The sequence below is a fragment of the Myxocyprinus asiaticus genome, chromosome 33 (assembly GCF_019703515.2).
Source record: "Myxocyprinus asiaticus isolate MX2 ecotype Aquarium Trade chromosome 33, UBuf_Myxa_2, whole genome shotgun sequence".
In the NCBI taxonomy this organism is placed as follows: Eukaryota; Metazoa; Chordata; class Actinopteri; order Cypriniformes; family Catostomidae; genus Myxocyprinus; species Myxocyprinus asiaticus.
Window position 1 is genome coordinate 10,816,001 of NC_059376.1, and position 21,257 is coordinate 10,837,257.

At 35.2% G+C, this 21,257-nt stretch overlaps 1 protein-coding gene across 4 annotated transcripts in view; it reads right to left on the minus strand.

Annotated features, from left to right (window-relative positions):
• Window positions 1-21,257, minus strand: part of LOC127423957 (fibroblast growth factor receptor 1-A-like) — an 88,339-nt gene that overhangs the window by 12,583 nt on the left and 54,499 nt on the right. For 2 of the 4 annotated variants that reach the window (XM_051668679.1, XM_051668678.1), the window contains exons 6-10: window positions 17,196-17,319; window positions 11,922-12,112; window positions 8,405-8,549; window positions 3,205-3,395; window positions 1,553-1,698 (exon numbers count right to left, since the gene is read on the minus strand). In XM_051668679.1, the coding sequence (XP_051524639.1) occupies window positions 1,553-1,698; window positions 3,205-3,395; window positions 8,405-8,549; window positions 11,922-12,112; window positions 17,196-17,319 (797 nt within the window). Of the gene's footprint in view, window positions 1-1,552; window positions 1,699-3,204; window positions 3,396-8,404; window positions 8,550-10,798; window positions 10,950-11,921; window positions 12,113-17,195; window positions 17,320-21,257 lie in introns of all 4 variants that reach the window. The other 2 variants (XM_051668677.1, XM_051668675.1) reach the window with 1 other exon arrangement.

The following is a 21,257-nucleotide window of genomic DNA, read 5'->3' on the forward strand; positions in this document are numbered from 1 at the left end:
CTACAGATTACAGAATACATGCTGTAAAATGTCATTTGTAACGTATTCCGTTAGATTACTCAAGGTCAGTAACGTATTCTAATACTTTGGATTACTTCTTCAGCACTGGTAGATTTTTTCACTTGTTTTGACTATAAAAACTCTGCCAGTATAGTAAGACAAAATACACATGTTAAAAATACATTCTCTGAAAAACCTAAATATCTTATGCAGTGTTGTTTCTAAAACAAGATAAATCAAACTGATCTTGTTTTAAGGATTTTTAGCTATTTTTACAGGAAAACAATACAAAAATGATTATCAAGAATACCATTTTTGCCCTAATATCAAAGGTCTTACTAGAAAAAAAGAAATTATGATCCAACGTGAATTTTCTTGATAAAAAAATATGATCGTGCCTGGTAACATGCAAGTAAAATGGCGAGAAATAGCATTTTAGCTTAGCGTAAAGCTGACAATTTACACAAGGTTTATTTCTGTTTCTTCTGCTCCAAACTTACTTCAAACTTACTTCTCTGTCTGCTCGTATGAATGTAACACATCATAAGAAAGTGTTTCACCACTGTTCAAATGCACTTTGAATCACATCATTTATATGTATAAATGTTTTCCATCTGAAAGGACTAAATATTAAATGAAACAAATGACAATAAAATGCAAAGGAATCTCTTCAGGAATCAAAATACTTTTGAATGCAACTGTATTCTAATTACCAATGATTTAAATTGTAACTGTAGTGGAATATAGTTACTTATATTTTGTATTTTAAATACGTAATCCCATTACATGTATTCCGTTACTCCCCAACCCTGGAAATGCCACCTATTGAAATGTGCATTTAATTTATATATTTCATTCTATTTAATAAACAAACTTTCATTATATGCACCATTAGTTTCGAGAAATGTCTAATCAGCTGAGACAAAATTATTCTACATATCAGGGAATAAATAGGCATACTGAGTCAAAATAAATGATGTAATCATTACTTATTAACATTTACTTTTAAAGGTGCCATATTATTCACTTTTGTAACATCTAATTTTTCCTCTGAAGTTCAATTAAAATATTGGTCAAGGTTTCTTGCACCAAAAATAATCAAAATTTAGTTTTAAATGACCGTTTTGCAAACTTTCTTTGACACTTAGTACAAAACAGGTTTTTGATGATGTGCCTTTAAGAATTATATATGTAAATTACCTGTTATGTTTGGCTTACCTCTTTACTTCTGAGATGAGTAACTGATTAGGCATTGATGCAATCAACGTAAACATTGGTTGTCAAATGTCAACACCCTGACGTTTGTGATATTATAGCTACGAATATTTCTGAATGATCTGTTTTTGCAGCTTATTTAAAGTTATTTCAATAACTTGCATACATGGAGAAGGAGCTTTGTGTTGTGATTGTCAAAGTATGTCTATATAATTCATCGAACTCTTATTACACTCAAAAGTGCAAACAATAAATAAAAAATAAAATAAAAATCACGTTTTCAATGATAAGGCCCTATTAAATGTACTCTACTTCATAATGTGTGTTTGCATGTTACCTGTCTCTGGGTACCTCCCAGCGAGGGTCCTGGGGCAGTTCATATTCAGAGACCCCTGAGAGCATTGGAGAGCCACTGGAGGAGAGACGGGAGGTGCGGACCAGTTTTCCCCTTGAGTGCATTGAAGAGCTGGAGTGCACAGACACCTGCACACAAACACTTAAACCTTACTCTCCATACAAAACTGCAGCAGAAATTAGGTTGAAACAAAAAATGAGGTTGTGTATTTGTGCGTTACTTGCTTGAGCATCAGCACCAATGTTAAAATTATACAACAAATGTTATCAACCATACTGACAGACAACAAACTGACACTATCAAAACTTTAAGTAGGAAATGTATCTAAATAAATAAATAGAAGCAATATTAACAATAATAATAATAATAATAATAATAAAATAATACCTGCAAAAACAAAATAAACATAAATAAATAAATGAACCCTAGGGGTAATATTTTACAATTCCTACACAATTAGTCCTCGATTATTATTTTTATTATTAATTTTCTCCTTTATTCATTAATTTCTTTGTATTTATTAAACATTTATTATTATATCTATTTTTCTGTATTTATATAAATGTATTTCTCTCTTTATTTATTCTTTAATTTTTAATTTCTTTCATATATTTCTGAATTGTATTTATTTATTTGTAATTTCTGCAGGTTTGGTCCTCTATAAATTAATAATTAAAGCTTAAATGTGTCGTTTCTGTGTCACTAGCATCAAACGGAATACAAAAAAAAAAAAAAAAATGCTTGACCTGCAGACAAAAACAAAAAATGTTTTTGAGACATACAGACATTACTGCTGATTTTCTGCAAATCTGCCTTGTAATAATGTGTATTGGGATAAGCATAAATAAAAAAAAAATCATACAAAATAAATATTATTTTACTTAATTTGACTTTTATGTTAAAGTTTTTTTTCTACTTTGGCAACACAGTCTCAATGTTCTCTCTTTGCACTGTCAAACAAACAAGTGACAGTCAGTGCTGAAGCATTTTACCAATCAGAAATTAGCATAAATAATTCTGATTCAAAATAATGGCCAACATGATCCAGTCACTGCCAACAATAATAAAATAAGTTTATACATTATACATTTTGAATCTATGTACTGATTATCATTAACCCATGTCTGTCAACAATCATCTGCAGCGTGAAACTGAACTTTTGGTCGGATTTTAAGAGTGAATGCACATGGCTGCATATGAAAGCTAAAGGCGTCGTGTAGTTTTGTCATATGACTCAGTGCATTGAAAGTTTAACCCTTCAACGACAGCCCAGATTGTTCTTAACTGAGCTCAGTCAGTTTAAATGAAATTAAATGATGCATAGCGTATAGCAAAGACAAAACACAATGTCCTCGCAGAAGGATGCAGGGTTGCACCAGGCTAAATTAACAACGGAATATCATTAAAACTTCATTGCGGTCCTGGATAACTTTTAAGGTCTGATAATGACCTCTGTCCATTTGATTTGAGATAATGCTCACAGTTTAATATGACTAGAATACCAATTATTTTAACAATTTATCAATTTATATTAACATTAACATGGCAATCAGCAGTTTAAAAAAAAAAAAAAAAAAAAAGGGAGTTTATGTTTAGAAGTAAAAAGATCAAACCCCCTATCTACTTTCTGTTACCTGTCTGCGCAGCGGGATGCTCTTGGCCAGCTTGTGGACAGCCAGCTGGCTGTTGAAGTCGCTTTTCTTGGTCGAGCTGTGCATTTTGGCCAGTACGGCAGTCACCACCATCACACAGATGAGGAAGAATCCCACACAATAGATTAGCACCTCCAGGTATGTCTGGTTGGGTAGCTGAGTTGGGGGAACGGCTGGAATTTGAAAGGAGGAAGCAATGCAAGGTGGAAGAAGGGGAGGGAATGAGCTTGCTGAATGATGAAGGGATTAAGTTGTGTTCATCTATAATTTGAGTGCTAAGATTAAAACAGGAAATCTTTTCTATTAAAAGGCAAAGAGAGTCCGATATTCAGTACCAGCAGTGCTTTGGCCAAGACAGCAATTGACCCGTTGCCAAGTCTGGCCTTAAAAACACATTAAAGACCCATCCTACCTTAGCAACTGTTGCCGTCCACCATATTTTCAGTGAAGCTTTTGCTATTTTCTAATGTTAGTCTATAGAAGTCTTGTGTGTTTGAATAGTTTTAAATGGAATTTTAGAGAAATCATGCAAAAGTACAATAAAATGTTGTTACCGAGACACTTCATTATGGAAGCCCACTTTTGCCACATTTGAAAAAAAAAAAAATAAAATAAAAAAAAAAAATTATGCATTGTTAAATCTGAATTATGAGATGCTAAGTTCTATTTATGAGATAAGTCATAATTATTAGATTCAGTCAATTTTGAGATAAAAAGCCATAATTATGAAAGTCTAATTCAATTACAAAACAAAAGTCATAACTATTAGATTTAAAATCACATTTCTGAAAGCATCATAACCATGAGATGAGTTGAAATGTCTTAGTTATGAGATACAAAGTCATAATTATGAGATACTAATTTAATTACAAGATAAGTCATAATTATTAGATTCAAAGTTTTAATTACAATATACTTATTATATACATATGACATACTAATTCAATTAGAAGTCTTAATTAATAGATTGTCATAATTTTGAAATAATTCAATCAAGAGATAGAAGTATTTATTAGATTCAAAGTCATACTTGCATAATAAAAAGTCATTATTATGATACTAAATCAAAATTATGAGATAGTAAGTCATAATTATGAGATACTATTTAATTACAAGATAAATCAATTACTAGATTCAAACTCATAATTATGAGATTAAATATCTTAATTATGATACACTGTACTAAGTAATAATTATGAGATACTAATTCAATTACAAGTCATAAATTCGATTCAAAGTCATAATATTGAGATAATTCAATAAAGAGACAAGTCATTATTATTAGAATCAAAGTCATACTTATGAAATATTATTATATATATTTTATAATATTAAGTCAAAATTATGAGATAGTAAATCATAATGAGATTAAAAGTCATAATTATGAGATAAAACATTGATCTTATGTGTTCTCACTGCATAGAATCACAGTGGGCAAATAAATTGTGAACACACTGATGAGTATTTCCAATGTTGCTTCACTAATTATGAAATACTTGTCTTATTAGCAAAACTGCATCAAATTGTGCTGTGCAAATGCACCCTTTATAGGATTTTAAGCAAGAAGCAGCATTAGCAATAACAACCTCTGTTAAAACTCATGAAATAACTACATTTACAATATCTCATAATTATGACTTAGTATCTCATGATTCTGACTTTTTATCTCATAATTTTGACTTCTCATATTTATGACATTTTATTTTAGAATTATGACTGAATATAATAATTGACTATCTCATAAATAAAACTTAGCATCTCATTAGCATGCCTTACCAAATCACTTTTTATTTCAATTTCTTTAAAGAAAAATGAAAGACAAAAATGCTTTGCAAAGTCACACTCCATTCCACCCACATAAGAGTAATATCGAATTTGAAATGTTAACATTGAACATATTTTTGCTGAAAACCATCCGAGTCATCATCTGCTCATGGAAATCTCCAATGTATTCATTTGGGACATTCAGTAAAGCTTGTCTGAATGAGCAACAGAAACCGAGGGGGATGGGGCTTAGCAAAAGGTCAATTGTTGCAGGTCATGTTATTGCTCGTTCTAAGCAAATGCTTGGAAATGGTATAAAAATGGACTCTGCCTAGTACTGAACCAATTCCTGGTTTTTGTTGGTTTAGGAATCTTACAGCTTGATAAAAGAAAAAATAAAGTAATAAATATTGTATAAGCAAGATACTTACAGTAGTTTTATATATATATATATATATATATATATATATATATATATATATATATATATATATATATATATATATATATATACTGTATGTACATAAATGCATGCGCATTGTCAATTCTTTGTAAACCCATAAACACACTTATTCACACACATTCACAAACAAAAAACAAAAAAAAACCCCAAAAACACAAATCTGAAGAAAAAACAAAAACACAAAGCCTTTCATGTTACAGGCACATTGTATGGAACACAAATTCCTATTGTAGCATCATAATTACTTCTTTCATGGATCAGGTTTCACGGCACATTCTTCTGCTTATGTGACAAGCAGGAGAAGGAAAACACTGCTCATGATACTTGGCAGATCTCACTTGTCGATTAGGCCAAAAAACAGCCTTATGTAAACTCATATGAGTCATTAAATTTGCAACCCAAATACAAACGTAAATGGAGAGGAATGGCTAATCTGGGTGGGTAGACAAAATCTGAGAGGCTGCGCATTTCGGTATAAATGGAAAGTTAGGTTAAGGGGCTAAAATAGCATGAAAAGTCTGAATGGTAAAGATATTTCCTATGCAATTTGGTTGCTGATTGTCTGCCCTAAGGCTCTGGTTCATAATACTGGGTTTAATTCACACAATTCATGCACACAAAAGATGATGTGTCCCGTATACATTTTCACAGCACACAACAAAACACATGCAAATGCAGATCTTTGACACACTACTCCTCTTTCCCTTCTCTTTTAATAAATAAATGAAAAATCAAAGTTGACAAATAAAGTGAATATAAAGCTAGTGTTCCTGAGTAATCACGCTTGTGTAATGGCTTTTGCAGTAAGAGTTAGACCCACAATTTGCAGATTATCTTTTCCTCTTGCAGCATCGAAATACAAGAGCAACATTCAACGGCGAGAATAAAACAAATGTTCATTCTCAATGTTGAATGTCTCAACATCACAAATACTTCAAAGCATACTTTGTGTATAAGGCTTTGACTGACAAGCATATTGATAAATTGAATCCATTCAAAAACTGAATCGATACGAACTCCAGGTGAGGTATTTATCAGACCAAACAGATTAAAGGGATAGTTCACCTAAAATGAAAATTATGTCGGCATTTACTCAACCTCATTTTGTTCCAAACCCGTATGAATTTCTTTCTTTCATGGAAAACAAGGAGGAGATATTTGGCAGATTGACAGCCTCAGTGACCATTCACTCTCATAGTATGGAAAAAAAAAACACATACAATGAAAGTGAATGGTGACTAATGTGCTGCCTAACATCTCCTTTTGTATTCCACGGAAGAAAGAAAGTGGGAACAATATGGGTGAGTAAATGATGACTGAATTTTCATTTTTGGGTGAACTCTCCCTTTAACACTCCTTGGGATGCTTGTCCAGAGTTCAGGCATGCAAAGTTGTTAATTAGGAACAGGTTAATGTTGAAATACTTGGAAAAAGGATTTTATAATGGAAAGTAGTGTTATAATGGAAAAAAAGCTGTGCCAAACCACAAGCCACAATGTGTCACCTTGCTCTCAGTTTTGTTATGCTTTATATAACTTATGTTTTTAGTAAAATCAAAGTGCTGTTAGAGTTGCTGAAGTACATGGTGAGAATAATGGTTGCCATTTGCAAAACATGTTTAACTGGGAATTTTTCATTTCAGATTGTGGGTGGTTTGGCTTTGCCGATTCCACTTTCTAAAGCAGTGTTTCTAAACTGGTGGGTCGCAAATGATAAAATGCTAATGAAATTAATTTCACATATTGTTGGGCCTATGCAGTTCTTCATAATATTAATAATTTTGGTAACACTTTACAATAAGATGGTATTCATTCATATTAGTTAACTTCTTTAACAGGAACTAACAATGAAAAATTATTTTACAGCACTAACTGTATCAATTTTGGTTTATGTAAATTTCAACAAACTAATACACTTAAATTAAAAGTTGTTATATGTTAACATTAAAGCATTATGGACTAACATGAACTCAAAGCACAATTTTTACTTTCTACAATAAACTTTTGGGCTGCCACTTGACGTCCTCAAATTTCAAAACACCTAATTTTAAGACTAAATTAAACCAAAATTGAAAGAGATACATAGAAACTAGAATTGTCAATTTTCCTATTCATCCTTTGTCATGTCATTAATTTTATATATTGCTGGGCTTATGCAGTTCGTGTAAACTGGTGGGTCGCAAATGATAAAATGCACCTAACTTTATAATCATATATAGTTAGGGTACCAAAATAAATGTATTTTTCAAAAAGGGAAGAGAAAATGCTTCCCCTAACTTTTGTTGTTGACGTCAAAGGCTGTGCATCCAATCAAACTCAACTGGACTTTTGTAGACTTGTAGAGGCCAACATGGACAGGTTGGATAACCAGGTTGAAAACCATGAACAAAACTACGCAAAATAAAATTAATAGAAAAAGGACTCGCAACATCACGTAATGTATGTTCGTATTAACATTAATACATTTAAATGTTTGATATTCAGGACATTTTTATCTACTTTTATACGACAAACAATTCCGATACTGTGTTGAGTCGCCACTTGATGTCTAAAGAAAAATTTGTGCCCTGAACCAAAACCAATTGAAAACCACTGATCTTTAGAGAGAACATGTAATTTTAACATGTTTCAACTGACATTTCAACAAATAAAGAGTGAAACCACAAAGCAGAAATACAGGGCTTGAAGAATAGTGCTGTTCACACCGATCAAGTATTCTGTCATTTGCTACAGAACCACTGCAACTATGCACAAAAGCTAGTGTTAACTAGTACTGACAATGTCTAAAACACAATACTTTGTGCTTTCCACAAAGTCAAACTATAGTACAATTGATTTTATGTAAACCATTGTTGCCGCACTGCAGTGGTTTTACTTAATTTGACCCAAAGTGTGAACTGCTGTTGTTAGACAGAGAGAAACCATAAACCAAGAGCACCAAAAGAACCACAGATACCTTTATAGACAGTCAACCATGCAGAGTGATGGGAGTGGCCGATAGAATTCCCAGCCAAGCAGATGTACTCCCCAGCATCCTCTAAAGACACATTCCTGATCTGCAGTACCTCCATCTCCTTATCCGTGGTGTTGACGCCTGCCGTCTAGACAAAAGAACCACAGGTTGAAGCCAGAACGCTCCGGAAAAACCCACCAGAGGAGAGAGAGAGAGGGAGAGTGTTTAGAATCTTTAGAATAAGATTCAAGAGAGAAAGGCGTTGATGATGGAGAAAAACCCTAAAACGAGGTCCTTCATCATCCTTTAAAGAGGAAACAGGATTGTTTCCTGATTGGAAGTGGTTCCTTCGATGACCCTGCTGATAGATGTACGGTTAGTTGCTGGACAGAGTGCACGGCTCCACCCGCTAGAGACCCAACACCTGAAAACCAGTCATCAGAGAGGAGGGCGACATCTACCCACCTGAGCACCCTAGAGTCCATCTCTCCACATGCACAAGATGGGCCACATGGAACATTACCCAGCAGAGACTGTAAAGATTCGCTCTTACATGCGTGCATACGTGCACACATTCAGAAAATGAAGGACTTAACATTACTGAAGTAGATACAAAGAGATTAGAAAAGCAGTCAAAATAAATTACTAAAAAAATACATGTAAGAGTAGGGATGTCAAAAGTACTTTTAGGTACAAGGTAGGACTTTCCATTGTTTTTTCATCTAATCTTCTAAGCCAGTCTAAGAGCAAATAGTTTGATTGACAGTTACAAATTAAATTGTTAGGCTTTTCAATGACTATTAATGGCTCAGTCACATTTACATCTGAATGGCAAAATACCGTGACGAAGAATGAATGGGTGGACGTTATGCACATGTGAATCCAGCAAAAAATTAATTGACAAGCAACCTCTTTTTAATACTGCACTTTATACTCTGTGACAGTGAAGTTAAAAATAAACTCACCGCTAAAATAATATCCTTGTCCACTGTAAATATTTAGTGTAGCTATGTACAAAGCACCGCCCACACAGGGGTCACTGCCAGACCAAGCGGATCCTTTGTGATGTGTCCACCCGAGGTCATTACATGGACACACACACACCACAACAAACACACAACAGCGATTGTCAATGATCAAGTAATGAAGAAAGGACCTCTTAATGCTATTTGTAAAAAACAAGCCCAGATGGGACTTGTGACAGAAATCAAGTGCTTTGTAGCCTCTGTAAAGTGCACTTTAATTGCCACAGAAGCACGTTAAATCGTAACTATCACAAAAACGCAGAATGAGACGTTGTCTGCAAGGGCTATTCATGTGGAGTTCAAAGCAGCACTTGACGCTGGCGTTGACGTCCTGACACGAATCGTGGATGCAGCTTTCCGACTGCTGTAGCAAAGCAGATAGCCACAGTCTGCCGGCCGATTGATATTGTGGAGAATGAAAGTTTAAGAGATTTAATGCCCATTGCAATGAATACCCAATCTATGGGGACTAGTTCTTTCAATTAGTCAAACTCCCACTTAGACTTGAATTGGTGCTATTTTAGTGAATTTCTATCTTTATACTGTGGAAGACTTTGTTTGAAAAAAATTTAATGAAGGATTGTTACATAGTTTTGTTTTCTTTCCTATGAAGGAAATAAATGCATTTTGACAAGAAAATAAATATATATAGAGTCAAAATTCAGCACTTTCAAAATCTGCGATTAATCACAATTAACAATGAAATGTTATGCGATTAATCACGATTAAAATTTGTAATCAACTGACAGCACTCATTTATACTTAGAAATAACTTTTTAAATAAAAGAATGAGCTAACTAGCATGTTCGTGTTTACTGTGGTATCAAAACTGGTACAGAGAATCATGAAATTTCACTGGAATTGGTTTTGAAATGCAAGTATTTTGACAACCCTACATGGAAGGAAGACAGCAAATTTTAATGGTCATGATCAAACAAAGCAGTCCTGAACAAAACATTGTGAAACTGACCGAGCCAGGTAAAAAATAAAGCCCTTGAGCGAGGTTAAGGAATTTAAACAGACACATTTTCAAGGTGCAGCTGACATGCCTTTGAAGGCCAAGAGAGCGCAAGTAACTCTTCAGAGGGCACCTTTATTAGGAGGGCAAAGTGTAGCACAGGGATGGAGAGAAGGAAATTTCTAGTATAAACAAAAGCCAAAATACTTCCAGTTGCTCTGCTGGGATTTTCCATGGCGTCATTTACGGCAAGAGGCACCAAAGAAATTAAAAACGAAGTGGCGGAGAGAGAAGATTTGTTATGGTCACCTGTAAGTCTGCTAGCAACTGTCACTACCTCTGTCTAGCCATGCATGTCCGTTTAATCTGCACTCATGTTCTGTATCTATCCCTTTAGTAGGGCATGTGTATTACCTTGGAAGGGGTGTTTAATGACGGTGAGCCATGCTGATTGGTTGGCCTGGCCTATATAATTGGACACTCTACAAATATACTCTCCACTTTCTTCTTCAGTCACGTTGTACAGCGTCAAGACCTGTGTGTCCGAACTGTTGACACCAGAGTGCTGCGGAGGTTAAACATATGTCAGAGGTTAAACATTGTTTTAGGTCACTGTGATTCCAATGTTGCTGTAGTACCACACTGTGACCTTGTTAGAACTCTGCAATTACTGTTCTTTGTGTAATAGATTATAACAGTCTGCCGTGGATTTTCTAGAGTTTCGCATAAGTCAAAATGTGCAGTAAGGTGATGGAAACAGTTTATTCGCAAAATGATAACGTTTTGACCATTTGTGCATGTGTTTCCGCACCTTCTCACAACAAAGACATTTTTCGAAAATAGCCCTTGACATTCATAGGTGTTTAACTCACAGCTGGTCATTAAAGTGTGTCCTCACAATCTGCCAGAACAGTTTCGAGTGTGGGCGCTCCCAGGTATACAGAGGCTGATGGTGTATGGGCATAGCAGTCATTTCAGCCCGCATTATATTAGATGATGCAGTCATTCTGCGGCATCTCCAGGCAGCATTTAATAGAACGATGTACAATTGCTCCAATACTGCAAATACAACACTCGCCGAAACACGGAGGTCATTCAGCTGCTTCGTCATGACAATACAGGCTCCCTCAAGATAATGCCCATGATGAAGTGGATGGAAAAGCACAATGATTCACATTTTCTTTAGACAATTTTTTAGAAATGCGCTTAAAAATGTGAAACATCTGGATGGAAACCTCGCTATAAATGTAGTAAACATAACCATAGCTTGTAGGTAATGCGACAACAATGTTCAAGGAAGTTTATCAAGAAATATTGTCAGCAATATGTGTTTTATGTGTGATCTGCTCAAAATGACCAGTGCTAGTTTAGAGTTTATAATTCTGGATACATCGTGTTATGCTTTTTATGGGCCAGTTGTTTTTCTCTTCATTCAAAAAAGTAGCCACCACAGCCAGCAGATTGAATTTTGTTGTTGAACATTATCTTTATAATTAAAGGTCTATCTCAAACAGATAAAGAAGAACATGGTTTTTACCTTCAAAATCCGGACATAAGGCAGTCCATCAGGGCCATCTCTACTGCCATTCACCTCGATGTGTTTCAGCCACTGGATATGAGGCTGAGGATCACTGAAGACTTTACATTCAAACTCCACGTCACTTCCCACTACTGCTGTACGGTTAGCAGGCAACCCAGCCTGAAGGATTGGCCTGTGCGGAGAACGCTCTATCAAAAACAAAAACCGAGTTAGTGATGTAGAAATACTAATACAATAAGGCCAGTGTGCTTTGATTTTTTTTAATCCTTACGCTAAGCTGAGAACATTTTTCCCTCTTAAAGCAATCAAAGTTGGTATTTGCATTTGAAAAAAATTGAAATTCAGCAGATTGCCCATCGGATGCTAATCTCACATTGTCTAGGGAGCAGCCTTCTAAACATGCAGACCAAAATCTTGTTATAATTGCTGCAATTTGGTGGAAATGAGTGGTAATGTTATTTTAAGCCACTGCCCTTGAGGGCTTTTGAACAGAGGCAGTAAGTTTAACAGTGATCAAAAATGCAAAGTAGTTTGCAGACATTCTGCAATGGAGTACTTGGGACACTCTGCAAATTAGATCAGAAACATATACTAAGTAGATGCTAAGCAAATGCATTGCAAGTGGAAGATACTGTTGTACATTCTTAATATGCCTTCTTGCGTTAATGCAACAGTAACTAACCTCAGTACTCACGGGGGAGACAGAATTACCTTCAAATATCTGTGCGATTAAACAGGATGCATTATTATTCAGGTAGCAAGATATAAATATGTTGTAAATTTAAAGCTGAAGTATGTATTTTCTGCACCACTAGCGCCACCAAACGGAATTGCAAGAATAAACACTGCTTTCAAAACAGCATCCTGAACATGCCCCCTGTCTTCTGTTGATCAAACAGATAGTTCCGTCCACAACTCATGCCATTGGTTGAGTCAATATCGTTGTGTCTCACGAGATGGGTCGCTAGAAACAGAGGAATTTTCTTAGCGCCACAGAGACACAGTGTTTACAGTTTTTAAGAAAATTAACCTAAGAATGGCTTACTTGTAGTTGTCTCTGGTGGTTGACCAATGTAGGTTTTTAATGGCCAATGCCAATAACAATATAAGAACAGGACGGTGGATGGCCAAAATAAATGCTTATACACTGGCGGCAAAAAGTTTGGAATAATGTCCAGATTTTGCTCTTATGGAAAGTAACTGGTACTTTTATTCACCAAAGTGGCATTCAACTGATCACAATGTATAGTCAGGATATTTATAACATGAAAAATTACTATTACAATAATAATAAAAAAATGTTTTTTTAAAAAAAAAAAAAAAACACATTTCTTCTGTCCTTGTTAGAGCCAGTTGTCCTTTGTCTTTGAAAACTGTAGTGTACTGATGAGTTTCTAGAGAAAGCGGTTTCTTTTTTGACCTAATATTGACCTTAAGACATGCCAGTCTATTGCATACTGTGGCAACTCAAAAACAAACACAAAGACAATGTTAAGCCTCATTTAATGAACCAAATAGCTTTCAACTGTGTTTGATATAATGGCAAGTGATTTTCTAGTACCAAATTAGCAATGTAGCATGATTCCTCAAGGATAAGGTGTTGGAGTGATGGCTGCTGGAAATGGGGCCTGTCTAGATTTGATCAAAAATGAATTTTTTCAAATAGTGATGGTGCTGTTTTTTACATCAGTAATGTCTTGACTATACTTTGTGATCAGCTGAACGCCACTTTGGTGAATTAAAGTTCCAATTTCCTTCCGAACAGCAAAATCTGTACATTATTCCAAACTTTTGGTCGCCAGTGTAAATATAATACAATTTAACAGCAGCAAATCAAATGTGCACAACATTTCTAAAATGAGAGAAACATTTATTTTGTGTCATATTTACTTATATTTGCATAAACTTGAAAAGTAAATACCTTGTAAACAAAGTGTTGATTCCATTGACAAATCAATTGGTAGATTTTGGAACTGACACAAGGGAAAGTTATATAATGCATTTATAAAGTTGAAATAGAGTACGCACAGCTAGAAGTATTCACATAATTGGTAGAATATGTTTCTGAACTTATAGCATCTATAAAAGTATGATCAGTAAACTTTACGCATACTTGTGTTTTGCGCAAATGCAGGGCGGGAGTGAATGTGTGTGTCTGAGTGTGTGTTAGAAATTAAAACGGCATTTTTATGAATGTGTATGCTTGTTTGTCCAAATGATGTCACAATGGGCTTTTGTCTTCAACGGTTCGGCACTGATTTAATGGATCTTTAATGAAGGCATCAATCAAGTCTGTCAACCCATCAGTGTTCTGAATTAATTTATTCCAAATACTCTGATCTCATCTTGAGCCACTGACCGCATCTCTAACTTATCCACGGCATCAGGTAAACACTTTTTTCAATGGATAATTTACCACACTCCATCAACAGAGTGTACGTGCCTGTCCTTGATGTGCTAGTGCACATAGACACTCGCACGCAAAGTGTAAAGCTTTCCATTACCTCAGTTCATTTCAGTGAAGTAATGGTAACCATTAACGGTGCTGTGCTGAACCATTAGCTACATGGTAAACAACAGCTATTAGCATCTGATTGACTCAAGTAAACACTGAAGTGGTTCTGCGACCCTCCCTTGGGGACCATTTGCCATCTACCGTGCTAGCTAAAAACGACAATCTATTTAATCAAAGGCTAAGCAATAAATCATTGAAATTAAGCTAGTGGGGAAGAATGGCAAATAAGGGATTTAGCCGAACTTGGTTAAGAACATTTACATCAAATAAAGAATAAAAACGCAGAAGTAAAACCTATCCTTGTAATTCTTTTCTTGCTAAATTCAAAAAGCACATCTCTCCTCAGTGTGCATTCTGTAGTTCTGATCTGGAAACCGTAGCACATTTGTTTTTTTTCGAATGTGATTATACAAAGGATTTATGGAAAAAAGTATCACTGCTTGTTTTCACAACTACTGTATTTATTGTTGAGGTTATGACTGTATAGCATTGTATAGATATGGTGAGTAAAAGTTTTACCCTTTGCTAAAGTTTCACAAAATGGAAAGGTAATGCAAATTTTTATTGAGTTAAACTGTTTTAAGACTTCTAATAAGAAACTCAAAACATCTTTCCTATTAAGAATAGTGGTTGACTAATTTAAAAGGCAACTTTTCATGAACTACTTATAAATAAAAGAATTACATCCCGAACACAGTTGTAAATCCAAATATTTAGTCAAAATTCCAAGTATACATTTATAAATCCTGATTACATAGTTGTACTGTAAATTTGAATATACAATTGCAAATCAGAATATACAGTTATAAATCTGAATATACCTGTATAATTGCAAATGAATATATAGTTATAAATTAGGGCTGCACAATTAATCAAAAAACTAATCGCGATTACGATTACGGCTGCCACGATTATGTAATCGTGAAAACTGACGATTACAGCGTTCAATTCAAGTCTGCTCCTGTTTCGTCAATGGTTTCTATTTACACCGTGTTTTCGCAGCGGTTGAGTATTCTAACCAATAACTAACATGTCCATTGATCAATGAAACGGCAATGGCCAATCAGAGCCGCTTAAATTAGTCCTCCGTACTACAAGTAATGACAACTGATCCTAATGCGCAAGTTTTAAACCGTCTGAATGCCCAGATGCTTGCTTTATGTTCTAACTCTGTTCGCGTGGCACACTAAAATTAATACTGAAGAAACATCACCTGACACTCGAAAAGAAGCTGTAGAACAAGAGCGAAATGCACTTTGGAATTATTTTGGATTCATTGCATATTGCACCGCTCGCTTTGAACGTAGATGTTAAATACACTGCAAATGAGCAACACGACAAAACGAAAACGCTCCTGTTCTAATCAAGGCATAGACGCGGTGTAAATAACTGATTTATAATGCTGATTAGACAGCTTTGTTTTTAATGAGAGCATTCGCGAAAGTGCAGAACATCGTGCGGAGCGTCACTGAGCTTGTGTCGAAATGCAGGTCTGAAACCTGCAGCAGTCATTGCAATGGGAGAGTTTGTTGCGTTGCTCGATTTCCGTGTACAATTTATTAAAAATGTAATAACAGTTTTGTTTTGTCATGTTAGTAAGTAGGCCAATGTGAATTTGATTTATACAAAATAGCAATAAAGTAATTCAGCTTAAGTTTGTTTTGGAGGTGTAGCCAACAAAGAATATGGCATGAATAGCATATTTCAGGAATCACTGTCATTGTTATCACGTCTGCTCTATTAAGACCCATTTGCCACGCAGCTGTTACTGGTAGATTTAACATTTTCACGAATCGCACAAACTCTGATTGCAAATGACTGTTTTTAATTTCCTGTTTTTAAATGACTGTTTTTAATTTCCTGTTTTTAATTAAGTGCGACCACTGAGGCCAAAAATGATCTAACGATGATCTTACATGGACAAGATCACCATTGAAGATCTAACGGGATGAATGGTCCCCTGTCTCGCCACCAAAGGGCTTACTGAACGCAGTAACTTGGTCGATTTAAATTGGCTGTTAATAAGTTTGAATACTGAATATGCCATATTATTTACTGTACGTGGACTAATAATTTAAGCAGTAATTTAGCAATAATTTAATTTATTCTATACCACAGATATCAATTTAAAATAATTTTTATTTGCCTTACCTTAACAAACATTATTACAATATAAAATACAATAAAATATAATGCTTAAAAGATGCTTAAAAGAAACTGGAGCGCAGCTCATATCCACCATTGAAATCTGCTAATCTGAAGAACCACACGGTTGCTTGCTTTGTGACTTATATATATTTTAATCAACATTAATAATTGCGATTACAATATCAAGGGCAATAATCGACAATTATGATTATTGCTATAATCGTGCAGCACTATTATAAATCCATGTGTATGTATATATATATATTCAATCCTGAATATATAGTTGTAAATGCAAATATGTGTTTATAAATCTGAATATATAATTGTAAATCTGAATACATACATATAAATCAGTATATATTCAGAATTTACATTTATATATTTAGGATTTATAACTATATATAAGAATTTATACCATTATTTCCTGTTTGGCCCTCTATAATCTATTATAATCTAATCTAATAATTATTATAACATGTTCCCTTTTATATTTGTAATACATTTTTATGTTGTATTAGGCTGGCTCCTTGCAAAATAAATATTCCCTAAACAAGTTCTAAATCAAATCAAAAGCATAATAATGCAGAGCTTCAACAATTTTGACTGACCGACTACGTCCAGTTGGTAGGTGTGGTTGATGCTGCCGTATTTGTTCTCCACCAGACAGGTGTAGTTGCCTTTGTCTGATGGCACCACTGACTCCATTATTATGGTCCACATGTGCTCTCGAACCTGTGAAATGAAAAAGTCAGATATATACACAGTTTAGTTCAGAATCTGCATAACTTTAGAACATGCATACATCTGCAAGCAGAGCATTCCGCTGAATTTGCACAATCCGCTGTATTAAATACCTTGCATGAACATTTTATTAAATATTTTGGCTGCTTTGATGATTATTTCAGCTACCAGTAGAGTTCTTGGTTCTGTTCAACAAGTCTTAACATCTTTGCATTTAGATGCATTTTGTTGGCAGATGTTTTATCCAGCGCCTTACAGTGCATTCAATGTAGACAATAATCAATATGTGTGTTCCCTGCATCAAACCCCTGGCCTTGCTTTTGTAGTTAAGCTAAAAGAAATGCATTCCACAGAAGAAAAGTATACAGATTTGGTGTGAGATTACATATACCAGTAAAATAAATTCACAATATATAAACTATTTGCAAAAATTGTGTCTGGGCACGTGTGAGATTTGCTAAAAGCATTAAAGGTCTACGGAAGCCCTGAACCGCACTGTGAAAAAAAACATTTTCACAAGGTGACATTTTTTTATTTTTTTTTTTATGAGACTTTGTGCCTTCCTGAGCCTATGTCCTACAAAATTTCTCAAAAATGTTTTTCTCTCTCTCTCTCACTTTTTTCTCTCCAAAAAAATAAAAAATAAATAAATAAATAAATATTCTCTCGAAAATTTTATATATATATATATATATATATATATATATATATATATATATATTCAGCAAATCACAGGAATATAGAGGCAGAGATTTAATTACAAATAATCTGCAGGTGGTGAAACAAGTGGATGGCAAAAACCTATTACGACATTGCCTAGGTGAAAATTCTCAACACAAATAATCGAATAGAAACTTGAAATGTCCAGAAGAGCAGGTTTATTGGCACTTTTGAAAAATTTCTGCACTGAAAAGTCATAAGAATAAAGAAGCGCACACACATAATGCTCCCAGAACTATGTGACGCGTTGTCGCTCCCGGACACGAGAAGTTCTTTAGTGGTTCTAGTAGAGCAGTGGTTCTAGTGGTTCAACAGGTTTTGCTTTGGAACCAGATTTCACACTGCACATCAAGTGGAATAGTACAAAACCAGAATTTAATGGATCCTACATGCATGGGTCACATTTTCTTTTAACTCGCATAGTTTTGTTCATGATTTTCAAGTATAAATGTGACATTACTTTTGTTGTTGATGTCAAAAACAAAAGTTCTCCCCCCCCTTTTACAAGTTGATGAGCATATTTATTTATATGAGCCCATTATATTTATTATCCAGTTTATTTACTAATATTAAACATTATTCTAACAGAACATAGGCTATTACACAGGAGGAAAACTTTATTCATAAATTGTCCACCAGTCTTAGAGGTTCTAAAGCTCTTACTTGACCTTAGATATACAGTGCAATGACATATGAGTACAGGTTACTGTTACTAATGTAAAATCGTGAAACATTTTTTGTAAGGGTGATGAGTAATTTTAAAAGAAAAACAACTTTATTATGGTGCATAACAGTGTTGCTCTGTCCCACCTCACTGCTGTTTATAATGTCAGGGCTGCCTGTTTGAGAGGTTTGACTTCACCCATATCGATTTAAACTAGAAAATTCACACTAGAATCCATTCCAGAGATACAGTACATTAGAGCAGATCATTACACTCGCGTGAAAAACAAGCTTTCATCGCACAAAAAAGATAGTGTCTCAGAGAAGCCTTTTGCGTGTATTATATTATCATTAAATTGGCCTTGGCAGTCCATTGAGAGCGAGAACCACTAATCGCGACCACGGGGAGGTTACCCCATTTGACTCTACCCTCCCTAGCAACCAGGACAATTTGGTTGCTTGGGAGACCTGGCTGGAGTCACTCAGCACACCCTGGATTCGAACTCGTGACTCCAGGGGTAGTAGTCAGCATCAATACTCGTTGAGCTACCCAGGCCCCAGAAATATGTTCTTTGATAATAATCTTGACCAACTGTTTTTGAGATTTTGATGTTCCCCCATTCAAGTTGATAGCCTCCCGAGAGCATTCCAAAGATGGCTGACAGTGGATTGACTTGCTAGAAAGACTTAAGAGACAGATATAACAGACATCCAGCAGGATCGACAGAAAAATGTAATTTGGACAGAATTTAAGGTAAGACATATTTAATATTCAATTATTATTTTCTTTGTGTTTTTGATATTATACTTGGCAAATTGAAAGGAAATTGCCATTTTATGCAAGTTTTATATCGGTTTTATCCGAGTAGCAAGGCCCTACAAGTTCATATAAGGTCCAGCTGCCAGCTCAGGAACATTTTACAAAGGGCTGAATGACATCAGTTAAGATAAAGTGATAAAATAACATTAAATTTGTTGTTTTGTAATTAAAGTGTGACCAAGCTTTACGTTAACGAGCGGTGCACATTTTGAATCAGAGTATTTTTGACACTGTAGGTTTTGCCGTCTTTTGGAATAAAAATCGAGCGAAGCCAGAAATATTGACCTTTTTCACACTCCGGGTTTTGGAACGCGGTGAATGGGAGTCCACAGCAAATATTATTTTCACTTACCCATTTGCTCCAAGAGCAAAAGAAAAAGTCCACTATTACATTTGAATGACTTTCCAGAAGAGGAAAAAAATAGAGAGTGGTGGAGAACATGCCAAATTTATTGTTTAGTAAATTTACTTCTCAGCAGCTGTAATAGAATCCCCCTCACAGCTGTGGCAATTAATTTTTTTTCTTCCCCTTTTTCTCCCCAATTTGGAATGCCCAATTCCCAATGCGCACCAAGTCCTTGTGGTGGCAGAGGACGAATCTCAGTTGCCTCCGCATCTGAGACTGTCAATCCACGCATCTTATCACGTGGCTTGTTGAGCGCGTTACCGTGGCTTCACGCTATTCTCCGCGGCATCCACGCACAACTCACCACGCGCCCCACCGAGAGCGAGAACCACATTATAGCGACCATGAGGAGGTTACCCAATGTGACTCTACCCTCCCTAGCAACTGGGCCAATTTGGTTGCTTAGGAGACCTGGCTGGAGTCACTCAGCACGCCCTGGATTCGAACTCACGACTCCAGGGGTGGTAGTCAGCGTCTTTACTCGCTGAGCTACCCAGGCCCTGGTAATTAATTTTTGTAAACTAATTCCAGGGTAATATAACACAAAGAACAATATTATAAAAAAAATTCATACATTTTGCTAGATTTACGCTGCTAAATAAGGCGGAAACACGTCATCACAGTTCTGTTTAGATACTAAAGACAGGACTATTTTCATGCATGTTTATCATGTTATGGATTTCTGAATCTGAAAATATTTCTGTTTTTCCATGCATTCAACTCATGTTGGTCCTGCAGTTGAACAAATCACAGAAAGTTGCCAGCATCTAACCGAGGCTCAGGTTTGTGTTTCATATCAACAATGAAGGAAGCACTGTTCTGCTACTGTTGGACTGGCATACAAGGATGGACTACTAGCCATCGGGGAATTTGGGATAAAACCATGCAGCGCATCCACCGGCCAAAGCGGGAGAGCAGAACGGGACAACCACCGGTCTCTCACCCGAGCGGCGTAGCGCTGACTCCCTGATGTACAAAACTAAGTTGCGCAGCCCATTTGAATTCAACACAGAATTAGCTGTTATACACCGATATGGAAATCTTTGTCTTTCTTTTGCTATCATTTTGAGGACAATTAAGTACTGACAAAATACAGAAACAAGGATTATACACGGTTAATAGGACATAAAAAAAAAACAAAAAAACAAAAAAGGATGCCAGATCAGATGTGACTCTTATGTACTAAAGTTTTACTGTATAGTGCATTAAAACAAAGACGATTATCTGTGAAAAATTTTTTGTCAACCCATTTGTACACATGTTGGTCAATAAATATAATTAACAATAACTTTTGTGTTGAGTAACTGAAATAGATTTAGT